Below are 18,041 nucleotides of genomic sequence, written 5' to 3' on the forward strand. Positions count from 1 at the left end.
TAACATCAAGCTTTGATATATAGGTCTTCTAAATGTATTACATTTTTTTGAGAGTTTAACATTTTTTATCCTAATCTCATGATTGGAGATAGTTTTCCTATATAACATATAGGGCAGGGAAAAAGTAGGTTTAGAGTTGTTCCTATGGAAAATAATATAACAAGTAAATAATAATACTCACACCTGTAAACTTACTTTTGTCCCACCCTGTATATTTTCATATTTACCAGTTCAGAAATTTTCATTTACATAAGACTTGTTAATTATATTTCTCATGCCACACATTTCACTGACAGATGATGTTTTTACTAATTCAAGGACCAAATTATATGTAAAAACATTGTCATGGAAATATGTAGACTACTGAAAACCAGATATTTTAACTAAATACTTTTAATACACATTTATGTATGCATGTGTCTGGGAATTCAGAGAACTCTGAAATAAAAAATGTATATATTAGTAATTTTTATTTTTTAAAGTTAATACATTTCAGGTGTTTTCCAAAATTTTTATTTTTAAGAGTGAATATTTTTTATATTTATTATATTATACAAAGTTTATAAATATATTTATCAGATTAATTAATGAATGGACAATGTAGAGAGGCAATTAAAAATGCTTAAGTTAGAATAGAATTAACCTTTTTAGAGGAACGGGATTTGCATTATTTTCAATTATTGTAATAAAATGTTCCCTGTATTTGTCATTGGGCTAAGATGTTATTTTTGTTTTTTACTCCCCACCCTTACTCTCCCCCCCTCCCCCCAGCACTATTTGCTGAAGATTTCTTTTTTCCTCCATTAAATAGTCTTGTCAAAAATCATTTGATCATATATGTGAGAGTTCAACTTCTGGGCTCTATTCTATTCCATTGATGTATATGTCTGACTTTATGCCAGTAACACTGTTTTGATCACTGTAGCTTTGTAGTAAGTTTAAAAATCAGGAAGTGTGAGACCTCCAACTCTGTTCTTCTTTTTCAAGATTGTTTTTGCTACTCAAGATCTTCTATATGCATTCTAGGATGGATTTTTCTGTCTTTACAAAAGACATTGTTGGGAGTTTGAGGATTGCACTGAATCTTTGGGTAATATTGACATCTTGACAATATTAAGTCTTCAAACTGATAACACGAGATTTCCATTTGTGCCTTCACATGTGTTGAAGTCTTTTCAATGTGCTATAGTTTTCTCAATGTGTAGTAGTTTTCAGTGGCTGTGTTCTGGATGTATTTTGAAGATAGAACCAATAGGGAATTTCTAACAGGTGATATTGCTTAGGAAGGAAAAGGAGGTTCAAGGATGATTCTACATGTTTTCACTTGGGCAACTGGAAGAGTGAAGTTTCCATTAATAATATTGTAGAAGAGGTTGAATATCATTTCATATAGTGTCTTTGTTATAAGGACTTTGAAATAAATTTCTTCTATATTGGAAACAGTTGCACTTCTCTCAAAACTTGTTTCATTTATTTCTTTGTTAATAGCTGCTGGAAGATACAGGCATGTATATCCTTCGTAACAAGGATATAGATATTTGAAATATGTGTATTGTTTTTATTGACTTTACTCACATTTGGCATTGGTTTTATCTTTTTCTAACTACTTCTAATTAGTTCTCTTATATGTTATGTATTCTTACATACCTTTCTAAAATCTTTTTAGAACAGGGCAGGGCTTAAATAAATTGTTTTTGTATGCTGCACACACAAAAAAGGAAATGTGGAAGATAGCATGAATTTTTAAAAACCCAAGTTGAGAATGAGAACATTATCTTGAACTATAAATATATATAAGTGAGTGTGTGTGTGTGTGTGTGTGTGTGTGTTTGTGTGTGTGTATTTGAGTGCCTGCTGAGTTCCTACAATGCTGTATCATACATTCAGCAATATTCAGTGCATATCCACTATGAGTCAGATGCTGTTCTAGGCACTTGATACACCAGTTAATAAAACTAAGAATCCTGTTGTCGGAGAGCATGCACTCTAGTGGGGGTGATACTGATAAAAGGAGCACATGTAGTAGATTAGTAAATTATATAGTATATCCGAAGATGGTACTTGCTACAGAAAAGAAATGCCAAGCTAGGAGAGATTGGCCATAAAGAGAATGTGGGTGGGTTTGAGTGTGGAGGTTGCTGTTTTAAATCGAGTGGTCTGGATGGGCCACATTGAGAAGATGACATTGGAGCTGAGACTTGAAGGAGGTGAGAGCAAGCAAAGGTCCTGAGGTCGGGGTGTGACTAGCCTGTTTAAGGAATAACCAGGCAGCCTGTGTGGAGTTGAATGAAGGATGAGAGTAGTATGGAGCAAATGTCAGAGAGGTGATGTGGTTGGGAGACAAATATAGGGCCTTGTAGTCACTAGTGAGGGCTTGAATTTTTTTCTCTGAAGGGGGTACCATACCAGGGTTTCAGCATAAGAATGGAACGATTTGATTTGCATTTTAAAGGGATCACTCTGGTTATTAGAGTATAACTTTTAAGAAAGTTGATATTATTTCTGCAATTTTAGGTACATTACAGCTAGCACTGACACAGAAGAACAGAGTTTTCCAGACCCTAAAGCACTTAACATACATATTGAGGAATTAAACTTAGATGCCCTTCTTCAGAAGGCAGATAACTTACGTATGGACGAGTCTAAAAAGATAGAGAGTTTTGAACTACTTTGTGACCACAAAGAAAAGGTAAGAGATATATGTTAACAAGTTTGTATATAGCTTTAATTTATATTTAATCTATGATTCTGTTCATATCATGTCCATAACAATTATATCAGAGTTTACAAATGCTAAATGACTGATACAAAATTTTTCTATAATATGACTAAAATTTAAAAAAAGTATATATGAGAATCCTGTGTGATGTGGCTCAGTTGGTTGGCACATGCTCCCTTGCACCAAAAGGTCATCCCTGGTTGGGGTCTGGGTGGCAGGCAACCAATCCATGTTTCTCTCTCACATCAATGTTTTATTCTCTCTTTCTCTTCCCCCTTCCTTGCTCTAAAATCAATAAATAGTCCTAGCTGGTTTGGTTCAGTGAATAGAGCATCAGCCTGTGAACTAAAGGATCCTTGGTTCACTTTCAGTCAAGGGCACATGCCTGGGTTGGGGGCTCGATCCCCAGTAGGGGGCGTGCAGAGAAGGCAGCTGATCAATGATTCTCTCTCATCATTGATGTTCCTCTCTCTCCCTCACCCTTCCTCTCTGAAATCAATAAAAATATATTAATAAAATAAACATTATCTTCGGGTGAGGATTAAAATAAATAAATAAAAGGTGTATAGTTTTTAAAAAGTTTACATGAGACTTTGTTAGGCTCTAAGATTATAAAATGAGAACCAGAGATATGAGTATATAGATTTTTATTACTTTGTTATATTTAATAACTATTTGATAACCTAAATAACAAGACACACTGCTATTCTTGAGAGGGGAGCTACATTTTAAGTTTTCTAACTTAAGAGTTATTAATGTAACAGCCATCAGTATTTTTTTTAATCCTCGCCCGAGGATATGTTTATTGATTTTAGAGAGGAAGGGAGAGAGAAAGAAACATCAATGTGAGAAACATCATTTGGTAAGTACCCTAACTGGGAATCAATCCCTCACTCTAACCTAGGTATGTGCCCTGATTGGGAATCGAATCTGCAGCCTTTTTGGGGTACAGGACAATGCTCCAACCAACCAAGCCACCCAGGACAACACCAGCAGTATTTTAATCTACTTCTACCAGCGATCGGTTTTCAGTGTTTAATGTTGGGATGAATTGGGAAAGCCCATCTCTGCCATTGTCACCACCACACCACCACCACCACCACCACCACCACCAACTCCACCATCACCACCACCCCCACCCTCCCACCACACCACCACCACCACCCCCCAACTCCACCACCACCACCACCACCACCCCCCAACTCCACCACCACCACCACCACCAACTCCACCACCACCACCACCAACTCCACCACCACCCCCCCACCACACCACCCCCAACTACCACCCCCCCAACTCCACCACCACCACCACCACCATCACCACCACCCCCACCCCCCCACCACACCACCACCACCACCCCCCAACTCCACCACCACCACCAACTCCACCACCACCACCACCAACTCCACCACCACCCCCCCACCACACCACCCCCAACTACCACCCCCCCAACTCCACCACCACCACCACCACCATCACCACCACCAACTCCACCATCACCACCACCCCCACCCCCCCACCACACCACCACCACCACCCCCGACTACCACCACCCCCCAACTCCACCACCACCACCACCATCAACTCCACCATCACCACCACCAACTCCACTATCACCACTACCACCACCACATCACTCCACCACCACCACCACCCCCCTACCACCACCACCACCAACTCCACCACCACCACCAACTCCACCATCACCACCACCAACTCCACTATCACCACCACCACCACCACCACATCACTCCACCACCACCACCACCCCCCTACCACCACCACCACCAACTCCACCACCACCACCAACTCCACCACCACCACCACCAACTCCACCATCACCACCACCACCATATCACTCCACCACCACCAAATATGGGTTTACAGTATCTCAAGGAGCAAGAAATCTCTTTCCCATGAACAAGCCTGATCTTTGAGGATCTAGCAACTCTAAACACATTGTCTAAAAGTTTTTAAATCTCTAGGATTATATTTTAGTAATTTGGGTTAAAAAAAAAAAAGCCTGCTCTTTAGAGCATATGTGATCTGTAGTAACTTACTGATATTATCTGAAATGTTCATTGAAGCATCATATCGATAGTCAATATCTTAGAAAGGAAATGAGAAGATACTACAACCCAGGGGGAGGTATGGACTCTGGCACTTGTCAGTTCTCTCTTCCATGTATGTGGGAGCCAGTGCCTGGATAGTATTACTTAGTTTTCAGTTCCACATGTTACACTAAATTAAATCACATTCTGTAGCCAGGAATATTTTAATTGAAAATGTTATATGCACAGGAATAGATTCAGTCATCTATAAATACCAGCTTACCTGCCTAATCTTTTTGATGTTTCAGTGGAAAACAGTTATAGTCTGGTCAAGTGAGTGAGTTCATCTAATGTGCAGGTCTATCTTTTCAGTTTAAAGATGAAATAGAGTTTATTTGGCGGTTAGTTCGTGCTTATGGAGACATGTTTGATCTGTCTACAAATACAGAAGAAAAGAAACATTATGCTAATATCGGTAAGTATTTTGTAAAGATTGATTTTCCTCAAGTGACAGTTGTTGCCAATAATAAAACACTAATGAATTTTAATTAAAGCTAAAGTATCTTAGCTAAAACTAATATGTTTATTCTATTTCAGTATATCCTGGTACTAAAAAATACACATAGTCTAAGGACAGGAAATTTTTTTTTTTTAGGACTAAAGTATATGTTCTTTAAAAAGATGTGAGCATAAACGAATAGGCGACTAAAAATCTCAGATTTTAGCTTTTAATGTTTATAAAACCCCAGAAGAGACATGAAGTAATTTTCATGAACCAATACCAGGCAGAAGGCAACAATCTTTCACGGCAATTAAAATAACGCTCCTACTTCCTATATCCGAGAACTCCAGGTGCCACGAAGAAATAACTACTCAGACTTGAATGTTTTTTCAAAACTGATCATAATAAAACCAGATTAGCCTTGAGCAGATAATTGTTTTAGCTGAATAATAAGTACATGGTGGCTCTTTCTACTGTCCTCTATACTCTTGCATATTTTTTAACTTTTCCGTAATAACAACAATGAAAGGAAACCAGCCAGAACATCAAGTTGTCTATACATACACATGGCCCCAGGACTCACACTGCATAACAAGACCCTTTCTGGCAAAAAGCTCCTTAACTGCCATCTCTGATGACCTGCAGGGTAATAATTTGACATTAAACTTCTTTAATTCCTTCATTCCAAAGTCCTCTCTTTTCCAAGCTTTCCTTGTCTAAGAGCAGGAGGAAGAATCTGTAGGAAGGCAGGGCCCTCCAGACCTCCTTCCAAGTCTCTCTGTCATCTTTGTTTCCAAGAAGGAAATATTTTCAAACTTCCAGTAATTCCTTTTCTCGAACCGTAGTTTTCCTTGCCAATTGACTTCTGCACCATAATTCTGTTTCAGTGGGAGGAGGGTGGGAAGCAGCCCTCTCTCTCTCTCTTTTTTTTTTTTTTTAAATTTCTTTATTGATTAAGGCATCACATAATTGTCCTCATGCCCCCATTCCCATCTCAAACCCCTCCCCATGTATGCTCCCACCCCCCTGTTGTCCATGACCACTGGTTAGGCTCATATGCATGCACACAAGTCCTTTGGTTGATCTCTCCCCCTCATCCCCACCCTCCTCTACCTTCCTTCTGAGGTTTCTCTTGTTCTTTACATAGTCACCACCCGCTTTGTGGGGACCGTTTTTCCATAGCAATTCATCGCGCAGGCCATAGACAAAATGTAGACAAAAGATTTATTAACTTGAAGGTAAATAAAAATTTAACCACAGGGAACAAACTGATTTTTTTTAATGTCTATTGAGAAAAATTAAAGTATATCAATATTAAATGTTCTGAGAGTCCTCAATTTTAAACACTCCCCTGTGGCCAAAACTTTTGCTTTCTAGCAAGTTTCCAAGTGAGGTTTTTGGTCTTGGGACCATACTTTGGAAACCACTAATTTAATTCAATAACTCACCAACCCACACAGAGGTACTAATTGTAAGTCCGTTTATCTTTCAGGAAGGACATTAGGTGAAAGAGCTGTTACTAAAGCCCCCAATAATGGATATTGTCATCTGTGGTAAGTACGTAAAATTTATGCAGCCTTTAATTTCTAACATGCCCCTGTGAATGAAATGTAAAAATATGATTGACTTATTTAACCTGTCTGTCACATTCACTGCAAAACCTGTTTAGTAGATAACAGTAGCTGTTCTTGTTCTGCTTATTCTCAGGAATTTTTCATTGTATATATTTTCAATACATTTAAGGTGAACTTTTCATTGAAGATTTCATAAGTGAATCTACCGAGTCGAGTGGCTTGTAATTTGATAAATTCTAATTAAAACTAATTTAACAGGAAAAACAAAAGCTAAAATGATGCTGTTTCTAACCAGAATGTAACGATGAAGTTGAATAGTTGCAGCAGAAATGCTCTGACCTCACAGTCTCACAGGGTCGCTAGCTGGCCCTGCAGCAAGTTTGCAGATCCATGGTTTACAGGATTATGTGATGGTTTATAAGCCTTCATTTTGAAATAAAAGACGAAAATCCTCAGGAATATTTATCCTAAAAGACTAACATTGAGGGAATAACTGAAAAACCATATTCTTTTAAAGACTTGTTTTTCATCTTCATCTTTTCCAAAATTAAGTTGCTTTGTAACCTTAAGGTTACACAAGCTTTGAGTTCTGGAACGAAGAAACTAAAACCACTAATGGTTTGCAGTTTGTTAGCCAAATTGGCCTGACCTTAATTATAAATAATGTCTTACATACGTGTTGTGATCTACTATTTACAAATTGTATCCACATGCCTCAGAGCGTGTGATTTACAGAACAACTTGTTTTCATTTCATAGATGAGGTAAGCAAGGCTGTGTGTGTGTATTGATGAGTAGATTAATAACCAAGGTTCACACAACAAATGGAAAAACAAAGGCAGAGCTTATATTCTTAAATACTCAGTATTGTCTCACATTATATTCTTCCTCTACTTTTGTACAGTATAAATAGCATTCATGCTCAGGCAGAAGTGCTACAGGAAAATGAATTGAGTTGTTTTAGTAGTTGTTGAAACAAGACTGTTTGTTGATTATTAAAGATATATTCCACACCAATGTCAATAAAATACAGAGTTTTTGTCAAGATGTGTGTAGCTAGAATGACCTCTAGATGGAGGCAATAGACCATGTTGTGAATTAACTTCCTTCAGAGTTCCCGTGGACTTGAGAGTTTAGGAAGTAACAATTTAAATTACATTTTTAGTGCTGAACAGTGTAAAAAACAACAGCACCCACCCAGAGATGTAGGTGGAATTAATTGTCAGGAAAGAAGTGGTGATCCTTTGGGAAAAAGTGGTCATGTGTACTGTGAATTTATGATATGTAAGAAGATCAGTAGTACTTTAGACTTTAAAGAAGCAGACTTTGGAAGGGATTTTAAAAACAAAACAAAACATAAGACTCTAGTGACAGATTATTTGTGAGGGAAAATGTACATATTTCATATGTTTTTTTCTTTCTAAGAATAACTTGGAGAGAATGTGCCGAGAGCACTATAAAAGCCTAGAACTACTACAGGTGCATTAAGTCGTTCTCATTTTGAGAAAATAGAAGATAGATTCCACCGCTGTAGATCGGTGAGCATAGATTCTTTTCCTTGATTCCAGCCCTGATGGTTAGTTGTGTTCTTCTGTGAATCTCTGGATAATGACGTTCAAATAGACCCAATATGGATTTTCTTAAAATGTGACATGGTCTTTTTTCTTGCTAGTAGATGGAATAGGGAAATGGAGCCAGTGTATCTGGATTTAAGCAAGGCATTAGTGCAAGTTCACTCATAAAATTTTTGTGAACAGGATGTAGATAGAAATGTGGGCAAGCTTCTGAGCTGTCCATGCTGACAGGAGGGTTTGGGCCTCATTGTTCCACAGAATAGCTATTGTCAATATCCTTTCAATATGGAGATTATTCTAGAGTTCCAGTTCTATGTCTTCAACACTAGCGTGGTTAGTAGTTTTGTCAATGGGAAAAGATATAGAAGTTAGAAAATAACACGAATTAAGAGGAACAGGGCATATGATGGATAATAGTAGTAATTCAAAAGATTGTCACATGTTAAAAAATACAGAACAAGGTGTTAAATAATAGGAATAATAAGGAAGAAAGGATGGGGGAGAAAGTGTCAAAATTTAAGGACATTTGGGACAAACAAATGAAATTTGAATAAAGTGGAGTTTGGTTAATAGTTTATTAATATTGGTTCATTGTGAAGATGGATCAATATTGTAGGTCAATGTTGGTACAGTCGTGATATACATAGTCTAGTATTGTAAGATGAAAGCAATAGAGAAAACTGGGTATGGGTATATGAGAACTCTGTACTGTCTTTGTTTGCACCTTTCCTGAACATCACAAGCTTCTTTAAAATAAAAGTTTATTTTTTAAAAAGTGGCCTAAGGTTTTAAGTCCAAATAAGTTACAACACCCATAACAAAAACAGGGAGTTTGGAGACACTGGTGTGTGGGACGCTGCTCCACATTCTGGAACTCTTTGGGAGGAATGACAGAACAGAGAACATTTCCAAAGAACATGGAAGGGACAGTAGTGGCTTCCACCGGTGAATTCAAGAGTCTTTCTCCCCCTGTGATCTCAACAGAAGTTCTCTGTGGCTGCAGAGATGTGTGTGAAATGCACTCTGATTTGACAATTTGCGAGTAGTAGTAGTATCTCCTCATCTAGTAAGTGTTCACATCACTTTTAGTAGGTTGGCTTAGTCATCACTCTTGCTTCCGCCGTCGAAGGTTCCAAAAAGTCATCATTGAAAAGTAGTCATTTTTTATTTTGGTACATCTACACAATGGAATACTATGCTGCCATAAAAAAGAAGGAATTCTCATCATTTGCAGCAACCTGGATAGAATTAGAGAACATCATGCTGAGTGAAATAAGCCAGTCAATGAAAGAGAAATACCACATGACCTCACTCATTTATGGATATTAAAGAACATTATAAACTGATGATCCAAAAGACAGATATAAAGACAGTAAAGCAACAAGCAGACTGTCAAATTACAGCTGGCAGGGTAGGGATATCTGGGGAAGATAAGAGATCAACTGAAGGACTTGTATACATGCATATAAGTACAACCAATGGTCACAAAACTCTGGGGAGGGAGGGTATGTATGAAAGGGGGGTCAATGTTAAAATATGTACACAGATAATAATTTAATAAAAATATTTTAGAAAAAAGAAAAAAGAGAAAAGTAGTCATTTTTTATTGGTTGTGCCTAAGGTATGTGAACTATGTGATCTTCTGTCCAGAAACAGTGTTACTGTTCCAAAATAAGAAAATTGTTCACTTCACATTTAAACTTGAAAGTTACGCTTATCCACAGAAACAACAGAGATCAGTAACACCCAGAATTCCCTTTTTCGTTTCAGTTAGGATGATGCAAGTGAAAATTAACACTGCCTCTTGAAATGCTTAGGTAAATGAATATTTTTGCCTAAGACAGAAACACTCTGAAATAAATACTCCAAAGACTTTTGCATAGACAGAAGCACTCGGACTGTGAAAAGTAATACATCCCCAGTTTTTAGAGTAAGCAAACTGCTGAACAGACAACATACTCAATTTACAGTCAAGTATTTATATAAATTTTATGTTCCCAATGGAAAAAAAAAAGTAAACAATCCATGGTCTGCTCTAGTAATGCAGGATTTCCAAGAAAGGATAGAAGGATATGGGGAATTTTTTGAAAAAGCATTTTCTACAATTACCTTGATTTTTATTTAGTTTGAGTCATCATATTTATTTTTATTTTCAAATGACATTAAAGGAGGCCTTGACATTTTAATTTTAACTTTTAAAGAAGAAGCAGGGATTTGTTGATCCAATGTATTTCTCAGTTTAATCCTTGCATGATTAGATTTTTTCCTGAGAGCCTCGTTGTGACTTTAATGTTGATGATGATGATAGTGGCAGCTAACATTTCTTGAAACTCACTATATGCCAGGCAGTATTCTAAGCAATTGCATGTTTTGAGGATCTACCCTCCCAGCATGCATATGAGGCAGATGGTGGTGGTATCCTCAGTTATAGATGAGGAAACTGGTCTCACATTCACGTCAAATATTCATTGTTTCCAGGGCCCTTGCATCCACACGAATACTTTTGTTAAATATTAATGACTTCTTCAAAGACATTTTTAGAGATATATTTTCAATTGATTTCAGAAGGAAGGGAAAGGAATGGAAAGATAGAAACATCAATAATGAGAGAGAATCATTGATTGTCTGCCTCCTGCGCACCCCACACCGGGGATCGAGCCTGAAACCTGGGCACATGCCCCAATTGGGAATCAAACCACGATCTTCTGGAGCATAAGTCAGCGCTCAACAACTGAGCCACACCAGCTAGGCCAAAGACATTTTTTAACTGTTCTATTTGGTGGTATTTGAATAAAAGTTCACACAACATCCACTGATTTTACTTTTTTCAGGTACGCAGTTTTGTGTGGCTATGTATCCGAGTTTGAGGGCTTACAAAACAAAATCAACTATGGATATTGCTTCAAGGTATTTCTTGATATGAAAAATGTTTTGGGCCAGGGCGGAGCAAAAATGTTTTAATGTAGCCATATTAACATGTCTAAATGAAATTATTCAACAAATTAACCTCTAGGAACTCATCCTTTTTATTTAAATAAAATGAAATGACATTCTTCAAATAGGACTGTGCCAAAAGGAATCAAACTGTTTAGGTGATTAGAGATTTTATTATTCTAGATCCCGAAAGAAATCACATAGTAAACGAGTATATTCAAAGATAGAGAATTAGCCTGTTGACCATGAGCTCACTAATACTGTAAACATGGCTGGACTAATTAGGTAACATCTTCTGCATTTCTGATTTGCAGTTAGAGTAGAATCCAATCTCTGCCTTAAAATGACTGTGGTAGATGAATAAAATAAGTAATATAATACACGTTATGTATAATGTGCCTATAGTTGTCATAGCTCAATAAGTAACCCCTCAGTTTCAACAATTATAGTGATGGGCAGAGAGTTTTTTGTTCTTCAACCCTCTGTAACCATTTGATGATATCAGTGGAGTAGATTTCTCTCCCATCCAGTTCTGCTATTTTTTCCTCTATTGTACCCTCACCATTTGATATTTATAAGCTTTCCTCCGAATCGAGCACTAGTCAAGGGCAGACAATAATGTGACTGGGTGTTTTCTGTTTTTAATGTGACACTAGAGGCTTGGTGCACAAAATTAGTGCACAGGTAGGGTCCCTAGGCCGGTGGTCAGGGCCAATCAGGTTCCCCTGTCTCCCCGCCTACCTGCCTCCTCCTTCCCTCGCTCCCTCAGCACCCCATCGCTGCTGCTGCTGCTGCTGCTGCTGCTGCTGCTGCTGCTGTTAGTTGTCTGCCATGTTCTCTGTCACCCCCTGGTGGGCAGCACACCCCATAGCAAACCATCAAAATCCTATTCTCCTGGTCGAACTCCCAAGGAGACACTTTGCATATTAGCCTTTCATATATATATGGATTTTGGCTTTAAGTTATCTGTAGTCTTATTAAATCATAGTCACAGTTCTGGTTCTAGTTCTGAGCAATCATGTTTGGTAATGAATTATTGATAATAATGAGTTGTGTTAATGATAGGAATTGAGGAGGAATCTGCCTTGAAACCTTAGGAGATATTTCTTTGGGATTTTCTTGCAGGAACATCTAGATAAAGCAATCAAATTATTACCTGAAGAACCCCTTTTGTATTACCTCAATGGAAGATACTGTTATGCTGTAAGTTGAATATTTTTATCTATAAATCTTATTTGAGTATATTCTGATTGTATGACATATTTTCAGTGACTTATTCATTCTTTCATTGTTTTACCTATTGCTTACTATAGGAAAGTAGATAAAAACATTACAAACTTTGAGTTTATATATTTTATAATTTATAATTTTTGTTTTATATTAACATTTTATATATTTATTTATAATAAAGATCTAATATTCATATTTGGGGGAAATGAAAAAGTTTTCAAAGAAAATAAACAAAAAAAAATAAATGGTAATATGGTAGTTAATTTTGATGGTTATTGGTTTAAAAATGTCCCCTGGCTTGTCAATATGTAAATTGGGCCCTCACTCTATATTCCCTCTGGGTTGAGAATTGTCCATCTGTTTACATTTCTGAGATGCTTCCCTCTGGGTCGGGTTGGTAGCATGGAGGAGGCAAGAAGAAAGCAAAGGCAGGATCTTGTAGCTAGTACCTCTATGCCGAGAAACATGAATCAGATGAACAAACAAAGTTAATTTAACATTATTCTTCATCCCCACCCCAATGTGAAAATCTTCTTACAAGTATTTCAAATTGGTTTTGTAGCCAATGCTTTCAGAGTTCAGAGTTTTTTGAACTATGAAAAAGGAAGTAAAATATCAATACCATAAAGCTGATGCCTCTCATATGTTATTTATGGATAACCATTTACATATATTATATGTATATAAATACATAGATACATGCACAAACCTCTAATTGGGGAGAGGTTATCCATTCAAAAGGCGAACCCTTTCTAAGAGTAATGTTGCTCTGTATTTACAGGTCTCACAACTGAGCTGGATTGAGAAAAAGATGGCTGCTACTCTGTTTGGAACAGTACCAACCTCAACTACACAAGAAGCTTTGCAAAATTTCCTTAAGGTATATTGTATCTATCCATTATGTTAGTATCAAACTGGGTTCTATCTGGGTCAGTCTTTCCTACCTTTCCTTGTCAAGGAAACTGTTCTTGTCTACACGTGTAGACCTCTAACAGTGTGAATCCTAGTTCTGTTTTAAGCTTCTCATACTGTGAGTTATATTTTAAATCCAAGCAGCAGCTGGTTATGCCCTAGGTCGCAGGTACAATAGCCCTTATTACCAAGTCCAAGGGCAACTCTCCAGGTCACGGGAATGTTTAAAAGAATGTATGCCCTCAGTATTAGACTCAAATACTCCTGATTAGCCTAGTGTAGACAACAGTTTAATCTTTTAAAAAATATATATTTTATTGATTTTTTTTTCTTTTTTTCTTTTTTTCTTTTTCTTTTTTTTTTTTTTGCAGAGAGGAAGAGAGAGGGATAGAGAGTTAGAAACATCGATGAGAGAGAATCATCGATCAGCTGCCTCTTGCACACCCCCTACTGGGGATGTGCCCGCAACCAAGGTGCATACCCTTGACCGGAATCGAACCTGGGACTTTTCAGTCCGCAGGCTGACGCTCTATCCACTGAGCCAAACCGGTTTTGGCAACAGTTTAATCTTAAAGACTCAAAAGATGCCAAAAGGAAGAGTTATTTTAAAAGCCATTCCATAAGTTGCAGACAGGTCTAGAAACATTCTTGGGGCATCAGGCCAAATCAGTATTTCCACTGGTGTCTGAAAATGTATGATCGCTACATGAAGAGAACTCTAAGCAGCACTATGTGTGTGCACCCATGTAAATGTGTAATATACCCCATATATAACCAACTTCCCGCTGTGCTAATCCCCTCATCTTTGTCTGGGACTAATTAGAGATTCTTCTAGTACTAAGGTATTCTCCCCCCCCAACCCCCACCCCAACCTATGATTTCAGATTTATAACAGTACAGACAAAATCAGGCTTTGAATTGTATTGTCCAACAAATGGTACCTGCTGTTTTGGTTTTGTTTGTTTGTTTGTTTGTTTTTGGGAGGAGGGGTGCTTCAAGGATCAATCTTGTAGAACTGAGAGGGAATTAGAGATCATATAGTCTACAATGAGCACTAGATGATTTCATTGCACTTTCTGAACAGTGGCTAGTGGCTGCCTAGAATGCTTTCTGGAAGAGTTAGTGGTCTGAGCCCTGGCCGGTGGCTCAGTTGTTTGGGAGTACACAACCGGTGATTTTGTTCTCTAAAGAAAGAGAGAGAAAGGATAGAGCAGAAGAAGCGGGGAGATGGTTATACAAAGAAATCCCCAAACCTTAAAGGATCCCATTGCTTTGTAAGCTTTATGACCATGATGATAATTTCACTGTAATGGATAAGCTAAAAAGCTATTTTGTACCCAAAGGACACTCTGAAACCAATAAAAGGATTCAGATGAGACACACCCAACCTAAGTTCTTAGGACAGTTTGCTTCAATTTGGCTAATATTTGATTTATTGATTTATTGAAATACGTCCTCTCCACCGGTGGGTTTTTTTTTTTTTTTAAATATATTTTATTGATTTTTTACAGATAGCTAGAAACGTTGATGAGAGAGAAACATGGACCAGCTGCCTCTTGCACACCCCCGACCCCCGACCGGGGATGTGAACGCAACCAATGTATATGCCCTTGACCGGAATCGAACTCGGGACCTTTTGGTCCGCAGACCAACGCTCTACCACTGAGCCAAACCGGTTTCAGCTCCACCGGAGGTTTTTGTTGCTTGAATAAAACCCTGTTTTTCTCTTTCCTGTTTCCTCTTAAAATCAGGTTGAAGAGCTACAGCATGATTTTTCGAAGGCCAATTACATCTATCTTTCCAAGGTAATGCAAGCAGCTGTTTTAAGATCACTTTGAATCCATTACATAAAATGCGATTACCTTTAACATTGGCTCTTCTCTTGTTTTCCAGTGTTACAGGGATCTTAAGCAAATAGAGAATGCCAGGAAGTTCTGTGCTTTGGCAAAGCGGCTTCCTTGTATAACCAGAGAGGTGAGCCCAGACGGCGCCAAAGAGCGCTGTTATTTTACCAGACCTACTCCAGCTTCAGATGTCAACAGTGGCTGGCATACCTCTGGAGCACTGCTCCATATAGAACCTCTCGGCTTGGATTCAGTGTGAACTACAAAGTGTTAACGCTTGCTGTAGGTAGCCTTTCACCAGGAGACCCCTCGTGTCTTTAAGGGACTCACAAATCATGGGCTGGCAGTTAAGACATCCTGATGCTTGTTCGGTAACGGGACAAATCCCACCCGAAAGAGCAGGGACAGCATACTTCCGGGGAGCGGGTGATGAGACCTCGATAGGCAGTTGGACAGGCTGCCCACCTTAGACCAGGAGGCGTGTCCCAGGGTTAGGGTTAGCCTTGGTTTCCTAGTGTTCTTGTGTTCCAGCACCTAACCACTAATTTAGCAGACGTTTATTTAGGACTTCTAGGTGCCAGGCACTGAACTAGCCCTAGGACTGTGGTCGGCAAACTCATTAGTCAGCAGAGCCGAATATCAGCAGTACAATGACTGCAATTTATTTTGAGAGCCAAATTTTTTTTAAACTTCTTCTAACGCCACTTCTTCAAAATAGACTGGCCCAGGCCATGGTATTTTGTGGAAGAGCCACCCTCAAGGGGCCAAAGAGCCTCATGTGGCTCGCGAGCCGCAGTTTGCTGACCGCTGCCCTAGGACAACAAAGATAAACACAAATGATGGTGTTTTTGTAAGTTCTTTTAAATAATACATTAACACCCTAGGTTAGTCATCATATTTTCCCACAACCTTCACAAAATATTAATATTTCGATAGAAGGTAAACTTCTAGTTGGTCAGACACTACAATTGAGTCAGTGTATTAATGTTTATAATTAAAGCTATTGAAGAACTTTCCATTAAAAAAAAAAAATCTAGCTAGTAGCTACTTCAGACATCTGTGTTGTCCAATTTTCCTCATATGTTTATTTTAAATGTATTACATTCCTTAAATTCTTTTAAAATATATATATTTTATTGATTTTTCTTACAGAGAGGAAGGGAGAGAGATAGAGAGCTAGAAACGTCGATGAGAGAGAAACATCGACCAGCTGCCTCTTGCACATCCCCTACCGGGGATGTGCCCTCAACTAAGGTACATGCCCTTGACCAGAATCGAACCTGGGACCTTTCAGTCCGCAGACCAATGCTCTACCGCTGAGCCAAACCGGTTTCGGCACATTCCTTAAATTCTTTCTGATAGGTGCTGGGTTAATGTTTGTTAAATATAAAAATGAATAGGATATGCTACCACTTGAATTTATTGCCACTGTTTCTAACTTACACACTTGTTTTAAAGAAATGATAGTATATATGGAGTCCTATAAAACATATGGCTAAAAGTATAAGATTAAAAATCATAAACATATATTATTTTAAAATATATATATATATCTTTATTGATTTCAGAGAGGACGGGAGAGGGAGAGAGAGATAGAAACATCAATGATGAGAGAGAATCATTGATCAGCTGCCTTCTGCACACCTTCTACTGGGGATCGAGCCCGCAACCCAGGCATGTGCCCTAACTGGGAATCAAATCGTGACCTCCTGGGTCACAGGTCAACACTCACCACTGAGTCACATCGGCTGGGCAAACATGTATGATTTTTAATCGTACCTATAAAGTCCCTGAAAATGTCAGTAATGAAATGTGTATTTGCCTATGTGGGTCTTACAGTGGAATCTCAGATTTCTTCAGACCCTGCTGCTAGGGCTAGGACTGATAATTGAAGAAGAAAACAGTGTTATCATTAATACACTCTCCTTCCTGTTTGCTGCCCCTCCACACCTGGTGGAGACATAGTTCTCCACGGTGCTCCTGTTCTCAGAGATCTGGGACATGCCTGGGCCTCAGAAATCCACGTTTTCATTGTAACGGTCATTCAGAAAAGTCTCCCCTCACCCAGTGGAGCTCTACCTCCAAGTATCTTGAGTATCAAGAGGAATGTGTGAGTTTTCATTGCGTCTTTGTGCTTTCTTGATAGGATAAAGATGCAGAGGAAGAGGTGAAAAAAATAAGCCTGGCCTTGATGAAGAAGTAAATAAAAGAACTTCCTCTTCAACAAATTAGATGTGGTCTACTAAATATTAAACTTATTAAAGTTGTGTTTTTTATTATCCTCTTTTTATGTAAGGGCAATACACTCAGATTTGAAGGTAAAGCCATGTTTCTGTAGAATGCATTCACTAGTAGCACACCACCAATCATGTTAGTTGGAGAAGTCTGTTTCTATAATGTCAGTATAAAATGATCTTTAAAAATGTATGCTTTATATTTTTTCCTATCAATAAACTAGAATCTTTTTTTTTAATCTTTCTTTAAATAAAATACTTAAATCAATCCAATAAAATGGACTTCGGTGAGTGTTTCATTGTTGCTTTGATGGAAACTTTTACAAAACAAAGTAATTTCCTTCATGTGGATGAAAAAGTGGGCAAAGGATGTGAACTAGTCATTGGTAAAAGAGGAAATACAGCCTGGCCGGCATGGCTTAGTGGTTGAGCATTGACCTATGAACCAGAAGATCACAGTAGATT

At 38.1% G+C, this 18,041-nt stretch overlaps 1 protein-coding gene across 4 annotated transcripts in view; it reads left to right on the plus strand.

Annotated features, from left to right (window-relative positions):
- The window catches only part of RMDN2 (regulator of microtubule dynamics 2), a 35,510-nt gene extending 17,704 nt beyond the window's left edge, over positions 1-17,806 (plus strand). For all 4 annotated transcript variants that reach the window (XM_084901457.1, XM_084901456.1, XM_084901455.1 and 1 more), the window contains exons 3-11: positions 2,515-2,689; positions 5,146-5,248; positions 6,768-6,828; positions 11,254-11,329; positions 12,482-12,559; positions 13,368-13,466; positions 15,250-15,303; positions 15,392-15,472; positions 17,489-17,806. In XM_084901457.1, coding sequence (XP_084757583.1) covers positions 2,515-2,689; positions 5,146-5,248; positions 6,768-6,828; positions 11,254-11,329; positions 12,482-12,559; positions 13,368-13,466; positions 15,250-15,303; positions 15,392-15,472; positions 17,489-17,545 — 784 coding nt within the window. In that variant the 3' untranslated portion in view covers positions 17,546-17,806. The remainder of the gene's footprint in view (positions 1-2,514; positions 2,690-5,145; positions 5,249-6,767; positions 6,829-11,253; positions 11,330-12,481; positions 12,560-13,367; positions 13,467-15,249; positions 15,304-15,391; positions 15,473-17,488) is intronic.
- The last annotated feature ends 235 nt before the right edge of the window (positions 17,807-18,041 follow it).

This window comes from Pipistrellus hanaki, assembly GCF_964339955.1.
Source record: "Pipistrellus hanaki genome assembly, chromosome: 12".
NCBI classification, from domain to species: domain Eukaryota; kingdom Metazoa; phylum Chordata; class Mammalia; order Chiroptera; family Vespertilionidae; genus Pipistrellus; species Pipistrellus hanaki.